Consider the following 10,849-nt stretch of genomic DNA (forward strand, 5'->3'; position numbering starts at 1 on the left):
TAAGTATAGCAGATTCTGCTGGTTCCTTAGCCAGCTTGATTTTGCAGGTCAATGCAGAGGAAACGTCTTCCCTCCCTGCCCTGATCCTTCCGCTCATTTCCAGGCAGCTCTCGAATGCAAGGCAGCAGTGCCAAAGCCTAACCCCAGGTAGGCATTCACCACACCATTTTAAAAACACTAAATGAAAAAATTAAAAGCACAGCTTAACTGAGACCAGTTTAGGAACCTTCTTCACGGAAAGAACTGAAGTGGTGTAGTGGTTAAGAGTGCGGAGCTAAGTCCAGGGAGACCCAGGTTCAAATCCCCATTTAGCCTTGAAGCTCCCTGGATTGCCCTTGGAGGACAAGAGGAACCTACAAAACAGGGTTGTTGTGAGGATAAAATGGCAGAGAGAAGCTTGTTTGTCACTTTGAGCCGCTTAGAAGACGAACATACCGTATTTTTCCGTGTATAAAACCAGGTGTTTTTTTTAACCAAAAAATTACGGTAGGTTTAAAATTGGGGCTCGTCTTATACACGGGTAGTGCTGAGGGGTGCTTTCTTAATTTGGAGCCCCCCAAAATAGTCTTATACATGGGGGCATCTTATACACGAAAAAATACGGTAATTAAGAGCTCTGGCGGTCAGGTCAAAGGACCAACCTGTCTAGAATCCTTACAGATGGTTAAAACTGCAGTAAAACAGACTAAAACAAATTAAAATGCCTACAAACTTTCTAAACCTCTCAGCAGGCTTGTCCTGTTCTCACAGTGGCCAACAGGATGCCTATGGGAAGCCCAGAAGCAGACCTGAGCACAACCACACTCTCCCCTCCTGCTGTTTCCAGCAACTGGTAAACAGAGGCATATCACCTACAACCCTGGAAAGCAGAACATAGCCAAGAGGGTTAGTAGCTACTGATAGCCTTTGCCTCCATGCAGGCTGATCCTCTTTTAAAGCCATCCAAGTTGGTGGCCATCTTTACCTCTTAGTGAAATGAATTCCATGGTTTAACTATGCACTATGCGACGAAGCACTTTCTTTTGTCTATCTGTCCTGAAAACATGACTGTAACCACTTGCAAAAATATGTAATAAATCAGAGTATTTTTTCTGCAGGCTTGGCTATTTATTATTATTATTATTATTATTATTATTATTATTATTATTGTTATTGTTATTACAACACATTTATTCAAAAGTTAAATACAGCTTTGTCCAATGCCATAATATCACAGAATGATCACTCCAATCCTCAATCCATTCTCACTGTCATAATGGCTTGCCAAATACATTCAATAGGAACCCAGCTACCAATCTGGTTTACTAGGCATTGGTTTACTAGACATTTTCAATTAATATATCCCCTCCACAAACACCTTCTATGATGATGATGGCATTAAAATGTTCAGTTTCTGTTAATTGGTTCTCGTGGGAAACTTGCAGATTCTAGCTTCACCAATTAACTCAAGCTGGTGTCAATTTACTCTTGGCAGAAAGCCCAGGTCTGCTTGACCTAGAAACTACTCACTCTGATTGGTTAACGAGCAGCACTCAACTCTGTTATCTAGGGATTGCTAGCACAGTTTGATGTGAGGTGTGTTTGGAGTTAGAAGTGCTGTGTATGGTTTTGAGAGAGAGAAAGAGAGGGTTTATTTTGCTTTTATTTGTATGCAGAAACTCTGCTGGTTTTATTTTTCCTTTTAATAAATCCTGTAAATAGTTATTCTGAGTCTAGCTGACTAGTCATTACTGCCGCAACTAGCTTCTTCGCTGTGCAGGAAAACTCTGCTACGTTTGGGCTAAAGCCAATAGGGCTATGCCTGACACTCCAAAGTTCCATGAGGTTATGGGCATTGTGCTGCCAGCCTGAGTTGCGGTGGTGTCAGCATCAACGGCGTTGGTTCCAGTAGTTCCAGAAGTTGTTGTTCTCTGGCTGGTTCCTGACCGTGGTGAGCTGGTGACGCAGCGGACACAAGGACAACAGCTGCAGCGTGCGAGTGCTGGGTGCTGTGGTTCCTGTTTTCTCTCTCGGTGGTCGTGGGTAGCTGGTTCCGGGTTCCAGGGACATCGCTCTCAAGATGGCCTCACAACCAGTTCAGATGGCTTTTGAGCGTCTGAATGACTCCAATTACTTGCTGTGGTCGGAACGCATGCAGGCAGTGCTGCAGAGGGATCGTCTCTGGCAAGTGGTGAGTAAGTTTCCTACGAAGCCTGATGATGAAGACCTCGATAAAGACCAAAGAGCAAGGGCCACAATTGTCTTGGGGCTGGAAGATTCCCAGTTGCCGTATGTGAGGGGAATCAAGACAGCTAGAGGTGTGTGGCAAGCACTTAAAGAACTCCATGTGCGGTTTCCAAGCTGTTCATTCGCAAGGCATTGTACAAGGCAATGTTACAGCCTGGGGTTACAATGCAGGAACACCTACACAGTTTACAGTTAAAGTTTTCTGCGCTACAGGAAAGAGACTGTGCACTAGACCAGCAGGAGAAGGTGGCTGTTATTTTGAGTTCTCTCCCGGAAAGCTGGGATAATTTAGTTTTGTCTCTAGAAGGCATACCGGAGCGTGACTTATCAGTCAGTTACGTTACTGGGCGTTTGATTGAAGAATGGCAGAAGAGGCAAGAAAGGTCGGTGGCTGCAGAGGCTTCTACAGGTGGGCGGTTTGGAAGGAGTTCTCATGCCGTGCCAGAGGTGAAGCAAGAGCAGCGTACTGGTGAGGAGTCAGCGTTTGCTGTTAGGCGTTGTTTCCGATGTGGGTCTTCAGCGCATCTAAAACGACAATGTCCGGAGTTGGTCAAGTCTCAGTGGCCGGTGCAGGAGCAGAGACGAGATCAGCAGCAGCAGCAGCGTAAAAAGAAATTCTTCAAACGAAAACAGTCGGCTCAGCTGGTGACCGGCGAGGTCAAGATTGCTGATGAGAAACAAGCTGTCTGGGTGGTCGATTCGGGAGCGTCTCGCCACATCGTGAATTCAGATGAATTGTTTGTTTCCAAGAACTCAGCACAGCGCAGCCAGGTGGCTCTAGCAGACGGAAGTACTTCCGAAGTGATTTCGGGGGGTTCAGTTTTTGTTCCTTGTCTGCGTGAATGCCTGCAAAATGTACTTTGTGTGCCTTCATTAAGGAGCAATCTGATGTCTGTAGATTGTTTGCTAAAAGCTGGGTTTAAAGTGTATTTTGAAGGAGACAGTTGCATCATTAAGAAGGCTGGTGAGATTTTAGGCACTGCTAAGTCAGAGGGAGGCTTGTTTTGGCTTAAAGCAGGATCTCAAGTTGCAGCAGTAGTCAGTAAATCTCAGCCTGCAGTGAATAACAAAGCTATACATGACAACTGTGTGCACTTATTGCATAGGAAAATGGGGCATGCTTGCTGGAAAAGTGTACTAAAAATGTCTGAATTGGCTGATGGGGGTAATTTAAAGAGTTGTAACAAGTACCTTGATTGTAATGTCTGTAAAAAGGTTAAAACCCACAGAGTCTCTTACCCCAGAAGTGACAGAGTTAGTGAGGCACCGCTACAGCTGGTTCACATGGACGTAATTGGTCCATTTGCTGTAAGCAGGGGTGGATCGCGTTTTTCACTAACAATTGTGGATGACGCCACGCGTTATTCTTGGGTTTTTCCCATGAAGAATAAGGGTGACGTGTTCACTAAGTTTAAAGGCTGGGTGGCATCTGTGGAAAGATTTCTGTCCATTAAACTCAAAAGGATTCAGACGGACAGAGGTGGCGAATTTATGTCAAATGCCTTTAAAGATTGGTTACAAAAGCGTGGCATTGGGCATAGAAAAACGAACGTTTTTTCCCCTGAGGAGAATGGCGTTGCAGAGCGAAAAAACAGATCTTTACAAGATATGATGTTTGCTATGCTTGCTGATGCTGATTTACCCATGTCTTATTGGGGGGAGAGCATGCTCACCGCGTGTTATCTCCAAAATAGGCTCTTTCATCAAACAATAGGTACAACCCCGTACTTTAAATTGTTTCAGAAAAAACCCAAAATTGACCATTTGCATGTGTTTGGATCAAAAGCCTGGGTATTAATTCCGAAACAAATGAGGAAGAAGGGAGATCCTAAGACCAAACAGTTAGTGTTTGTGGGTTACCAGGAGCTGGGAAAAGGTTTCCGCTTTGCTGAAGGGACAAATGGCATTGTGATCTCCAGGAATGCCAGTTTTTGTGAACATAGTGGCTGGGAGAGACTACATGCCAATACTGAGGTTTGGTTTGAACCTTCCCAGGAGCTCCTTGACTCTGAAGGTAGACACAGAGAATCAGAGTCTGAGGGGGAGGAAAGTTCAGATAAGAGCTCTCAAGAAAGTGGAGTTAGCCAGAGCCCAGTTTCTAAGCAACAAAAGAGAGGTCGTAGTTCTGAGGAGGAAAGTGGGTCAGAAGAAAAATTTTCTCCCAGAAGATCTAAAAGACAAAACAAAGGAGTGCCTCCGGTGCGTTTTTCTCCAGATACTGCAAATGTGTTTAGTGTAATTGCAGAACCCAAGAGTTTTCAGGAGGTGTTAAAGTTACCAAAAGAGGAGGCAGAGCGCTGGAAACAGGCAATGGAGGAAGAGATGTCCTCTCTGAATGAGCACAAGGTTTTTACACCAGTAGCAGCGCCTGAGGGGGCAAAGATTGTAGGCTGCAGGTGGGTGTACAAACTTAAACCTCTGGTGACAGGAGAGTACAAATACAAAGCTCGTTTAGTGGCTCAAGGATACTCTCAGAGGCCTGGAAAAGATTATGACGAGACTTTTTCCCCTACTGCTAAGGGGGACAGTGTAAGGCTGATTCTAACACTTGGAGCAAAGAGAAAACTCCTGTTAAACCATTTTGATATCCAGACTGCATATTTACATGCATCAATATCAGAAGACCTGTATCTAGCTGAACCGCCTGGTTATGAGACAGGTTCCAATAGAGTGTTGAAATTAAACAAAGCTCTATACGGTCTCAAACAGGCTGCAAGATCTTGGAACAGATGTTTCCATGAGGCCTTAGTGTCATTTGGTTTCAAGCAGAGTACAGCTGACAATTGTGTTTATGTACGTGGTACAGGCAGTGATCAAGAGTTTTGTCTGATTTATGTAGATGATGTATTGTATGCCTGTAAAACAGATAAACAAACTAAAAGGTTTGCCAAGCAATTGTCCAGTAAGTTCAAAGTGAAAGACTTAGGCCCGGTTAGGACATATCTAGGGTTGGAAGTGTGCTGGGCCCAAGATGGCAGCTGCCTAATTAGTCAGCAGAACAAAGTTAAACAACTACTGACTACATACAGGATGCAGGATTGCAAAGGGGCAGCGGTGCCTATGGATCCAGGTTTCATAAAAACACTTCATACAGATGAGAGTCCTGAATTTGAACACCCTGATCTATATCACTCTGTAATTGGAAGTTTATTGTATCTAGCACAGTGGTCCAGACCTGATATTAGCTATGCAGTAGGCATATTAAGTAGATTGGTCTCAAAACCCACACTAAATGCCTGGAAAGGGGTAAAACAAGTTCTGAGGTATCTCAAACAGACAATTGGCTATATGTTACAATTAAATTCTTCCGAGGACGAAATGTTGAGTTGCTACTGTGATAGTGACTGGGGAAATTTGCCGGATAGAAAATCTGTCACAGGACTAGTTATAATGGTCGGTGGAGCTTTAATCAGCTGGCGGCCACGCAAGCAAGACGTTGTAAGTGTGTCATCAACAGAATCAGAGTACGCTGCATTGAGTGAATTGTGCAACGAGGTGATTTATTTCAAGCATTTGTTAGCAGATTTAAATGTAAATTGTGGAGAACCAGTACAAGTTTACATTGATAATCAGGCTTGTATAACCTTAAGTAAAACAGAGGGTTTCAAATCGCGTTCCAAACATATCTCTGTAAAATACCAAAATGTACGTTGCTGTGTACAAGACAATGTAATCACCTGTACTTATGTGTCAAGTGAAGAAAATGTAGCAGATGTGTTAACTAAACCATTGGCAAAGATAAAGAACAAGCGAATGTGCAAGGGTTTAGGTTTGCTGGAAAAATGATCTCCTACATAGGTGTATTTGGTGTTAATTGTTCAGCAGAATCTGTGAGGGGGTGTTCAGTTTCTGTTAATTGGTTCTCGTGGGAAACTTGCAGATTCTAGCTTCACCAATTAACTCAAGCTGGTGTCAATTTACTCTTGGCAGAAAGCCCAGGTCTGCTTGACCTAGAAACTACTCACTCTGATTGGTTAACGAGCAGCACTCAACTCTGTTATCTAGGGATTGCTAGCACAGTTTGATGTGAGGTGTGTTTGGAGTTAGAAGTGCTGTGTATGGTTTTGAGAGAGAGAAAGAGAGGGTTTATTTTGCTTTTATTTGTATGCAGAAACTCTGCTGGTTTTATTTTTCCTTTTAATAAATCCTGTAAATAGTTATTCTGAGTCTAGCTGACTAGTCATTACTGCCGCAACTAGCTTCTTCGCTGTGCAGGAAAACTCTGCTACGTTTGGGCTAAAGCCAATAGGGCTATGCCTGACACTCCAAAGTTCCATGATAAAATATCCTTCAATAAAAGAAAAAAAAGGGGACCAAATTGGGTTAATAACAGCTGGAGCATTGCTCTATCAGAATACCTCACATACCATTGGTGGCATCTCCAAAAAAGATACCTTTAACATGATTCTTTTTCGCTTCCTCCACACTGACTTTCCTTTCAGCTTCCTTTCTTTTAGATATTAAATATCCATTTCATAAATGAATAGAAATTGAAATTAATAGCTGTGAGGGTGTTAAACGTTTTTTGTGTTTGCCAGCCTGAAAACTTTCGGGTTATTGAATAAATAAACTATTTGGTATATATTTTGGTAAATAGTATGATCTTTCTCAGAAAACCTTGAGAAAACTGGAGGCTGGGTAAGAAGGTTTTCATTGTAAATGTCCAGCAACTCACACTCATTACTTTTTCAAAACAAAACAAGTCTCTTTACTTGCACCTTTGTCCTGCAGCAACCTCGATAATAATCTAGGATGGAAAATAACTTTACCTTGTAAGAGAAGGAATCCTCATGAGCCAGCCGTGGTACAGACAACGTTGCAAGCGGCTGGAGCTGTAGACCAGGGCCATTTTCTCTCTCCATTTTGGTTTACTTATGCATTCCTTTCCCAGTTTGCTTCTTGCTTAGTTATAACTACAGCAGTTCTTTAAACCAACCAGGGAGCAACTGGATCCATCTTTCTCCTCAGCATTTTGCAACTACAGGGGAGCCATGATGGGGTGGGACCAGGTATCTTGTCCGTTGTTGCTCTGCTTCCTGCACAAAAACAAAACAAAAAGTGTGTGTGGGGGGGGTTTACTCTAGAAAGAGACACACTGATGACCAGATGTTTCTGAAAAGCTTCTGTTTCCTGGTCACTGGTAAGAGAGCACCGATGCAGCATAGAAGCCATGAACATGCTACACTTCGTACAGGGCTCCCCTTGAGACTCCGCTGGAAGCTGTAGCTGGCACAGAACACAGCACATATGACACCTGAGGAAACTGCATAGGTGCAGAAGGTCCCAGGTTGAATTGCCAACATATTCAGGCAGCACTGGGAATACTCCCTGTCCGTAACCCTGGAGAGCGGTTGCTGGTCAGTGTGGACAATACTGAACTAGACAGACCATCAGTCAGACTCGGAATAAGGCAGTTTCTTATGTTCGTCAGAAGCAAACATACTGATGATTTCAGTGACGCTTATTCCCATGTAAAAATCTAAAGGCAAGCCAATTCCAATAATGGTCCAATTCGGTATAAGGCAGCTTCCTATGGGTTTCACCCAACAACACTGTCCAGTTCATGTAAGGACATTCTGCTTTTGCAGTGGAAATTTCCCTTCCTCTTCATCCCCTTCGCACACTTCTGAATTTGTTCTGGGGTTCCCCATACCTTGTGGAGCAGATGGTGGAGGGAAGAGAAAAAATTCCTTGTGCCTGGGGGCGGGGGGAATGGACCTGTGGTTCTTCAGATATTGTTAGTACTCCAACTCACATCAGCCTCAGCCAACATTGCCCATGAACATGGGTGATGGGAGTTTGAGTACCAACAATATCTGAAGAACCACAGATCCTTCCCACAAGCCCTAGGGAGTGATCTAATTTAGCATGTTTATTTTACTTGTATTTAGCAAACAGGGAATGCTCCAAGGTGACTTACAACTTGTCTATTATTTGGAATTGGCAGCCGGTTTCTCAACATGATTCCCCTACTTGAAACACCAACGTGGCAGAATTCCTTGCCTACAGTCTATCCCCAGTTCTGAATTCTAAAGTTCACTAATCTCTGAAGAGCAAATAACTGATTTAGGCATTAATCCAAGTTCACATTCAGATAAATATAACACACTAAGTAATATACCAAATATAATCCTCTCTCCCGCCCCCGCTTTCACAGCAACTCTTCTGTTATGGGGTGCAGGGAAAGCAAATCAGTGATCTGTATCACAAACTCTTTTCAGAACAATTCTGTGTTATTTACTTATTAAACATATTTATGGGCTGCTCCTCATATAAAGTATCAGGGCATTGTACAACAAAATTTACAAGTGCAAAAAACACAAAATACCGTAAAAATGCAGAGGAATCGTGAAAGTGAAAGGCACACCTTTAAAAAGTTGAAACAACCCAACAGGCCTGCCAGTGTAAAAAAGTATTCAAGTGACGTCTTAAGGATGCTCGCTGGAAGAGTGTTCCACAGCAACACTAAATGCCCAACTTGGCTGTGTATGCACTGTACATTTTTAAAGCACATCCCACCCCCTACCACCCCAAGATTCTTGGGAACTATAGTTTTCCGCTCACAGTTACAACTCCCAACACCTTTAACAAATTACAGTTCTCAGGATTTGGGAGGGGAGTGGCTTTACATGTATCGTGTGCATGCAATTCTAGTTGGTGCCAAACCTTTGAAACACAGGGATTAACTAATAGCGCTCTATATTTATTCATTTACCAAAAGTGACTGGGTCTGGTACTGTATTCATTTTTGTGCAGCATGGCAACTCACACAGTTCTACTGTTTTACACTGTTGGGTGTTTTAGCCCCAGTCTACATAAAAATACAACATTTTCCTTCTCCTGCCACCTGCCTTGTATTTAATGGCAGATATATTATGTATACCTGCTCACTTTGTGGACTGACCACTTAACGCATTGCATGAAGTGAGCGTGCTGGGCCTCTGGCTCATGAAAGCCACAATCAATCGTTTTGTCTTTCAAAAAGCACCACAAGATACTCTGGATGGCTTTCCACCGTGATAGACTTAACATCGCTTGTCCCTGTGGAATTGGCCTTTATGTGAACATTCAGGATATGTAAACTTCTCAAAAAAAGAAAGAAAAAAGGACCGAATAAAAGAGAATAAAAGAGGGAGAATAAGCAGGTGGAATTAAAAGCAAGTTTTCCTCCCTCTTACTTCCTGGTTAATGAAAAGTCACATTTTAACTTCTCCGTTTATCAAAAGATTGAAGGCTACTAATAAACAAACGAAAGATCACTTTGATTATCTATAAATTCATTTGTTTGTTTGCTTTTTATAGCAGCATTTAACAGTGAAAGCACGACTGAATTATTAAGTAAGACTGCAAACATCCAGGAAAAACATATTATTTCAAGTGCATTCATTTCTAAATCCAGTCCAAAACCCCATTTCCCTTTACGAAAGCACCCCGAAACACTCACCTTGTCTTCGTCCCGAGGTGGGCGTATGTGTTATCTAGCCTTCGCAGCCAGAAAGCAGAGCACCCAAAGCCCCAGGAATGTTTCTTTCCCCGCAGCTGATGAAGCGCTTGGAACGCAGGGCGGGGCTTCGCTCCTCAAAAAACAAGCATCCTATTTGATCTGGACACTGCCACTCACACACACAGGAAACCCCGATCAGGCAAGCCATTGGCTTGTGTAATACGGCATCCTTAAAGCGACCGGTTAAGCTTGCTTGAAGTGTGCAATACTGTACGTTCTTGTTTGTGAGGAGGCCCCTAGTGGCCACCGTTGGGAACAACAACAACAATCCTTGAGTCGTTTGCCTCCGCACTCAGAGCCATATCTTCTCAAAGCATTCTTTTGTTCTACAGTATTTTTTATTTCATGTATTTGGTTTTAAACCACTGACAAGCTATTTGCTATTTTATATATTTGCAAATCGTTGAGACTTTTTTTTGTAGAAAGTGATTCATAAATGCAATATTATGACTTTTGAGGAACCAGCCTGATGCAGCAAAACTCAACTAAGAAGCTTGTCACAATTTCCATAGTGTGGTATATGCGTCTTTAGTCTTCTGCAGCAAAGCACAACAAATGAGTATTGTGTTGTGTGGCGTAAGCTTCAGGTGAAATAAAATAAAATATGCATTATGGCACGACACAAGATGATGTGTTCGCAGTTGACAGCTATATCCAGTTAGGAATTTAATGTACAAAAACTAAGCACAATGTACCTTCACAACATCAATGATAAAAGAAATCAGATTGGTAATGCTGGGTTCATTCACCTACAGTGGGAGAGGAAACCAATGCCTCTATTCTGACCCAAATTAATGGACCTGAACTTCTAGGTGAATTGTAATCAAGCACATTCACATCTGAGTCTCCCTTTGAAATCCCTTTGTTCAAGTAGCATCATCAGTAGCAAGATGCTGCAGTGAACAGAAGTGTTAAACTTATTTGAGTGTGTGGATTATTATTTTTAAACAATCAAGGTGTACAGTATTTTTAAAAGTTGCTGCGAAGCTTCCTCGACCACCTTAAGCAAAGGCGGGTGCAGTCAAAGTGCTCCTGCGCCATTGGTTCACGCTTGGTTTCCATTCAGCTTCTGGAAGAAAAGGCAGCTTCAGAGAGCCTATCTGTGACTGGCATACTTTT

At 42.7% G+C, this 10,849-nt stretch overlaps 1 protein-coding gene across 3 annotated transcripts in view; it reads right to left on the reverse strand.

Moving 5' to 3' along the window:
- NIPAL3 (NIPA like domain containing 3) overlaps positions 1-10,048 on the reverse strand; it is a 34,011-nt gene extending 23,963 nt beyond the window's left edge. The window contains exons 1-3 of one of the 3 annotated variants that reach the window (XM_081204091.1): positions 9,671-10,048; positions 9,110-9,308; positions 6,996-7,262 (exon numbers count right to left, since the gene is read on the reverse strand). In XM_081204091.1, coding sequence (XP_081060217.1) covers positions 6,996-7,088 — 93 coding nt within the window. In that variant the 5' untranslated portion in view covers positions 7,089-7,262; positions 9,110-9,308; positions 9,671-10,048. The remainder of the gene's footprint in view (positions 1-6,995; positions 7,263-9,109; positions 9,309-9,670) is intronic. The other 2 variants (XM_081204090.1, XM_081204092.1) reach the window with 2 other exon arrangements.
- Positions 10,049-10,849: the final 801 nt, after the last annotated feature.

The sequence above is a fragment of the Podarcis bocagei genome (assembly GCF_964188305.1).
Source record: "Podarcis bocagei genome assembly, chromosome: 7".
Lineage (NCBI taxonomy): Eukaryota > Metazoa > Chordata > Lepidosauria > Squamata > Lacertidae > Podarcis > Podarcis bocagei.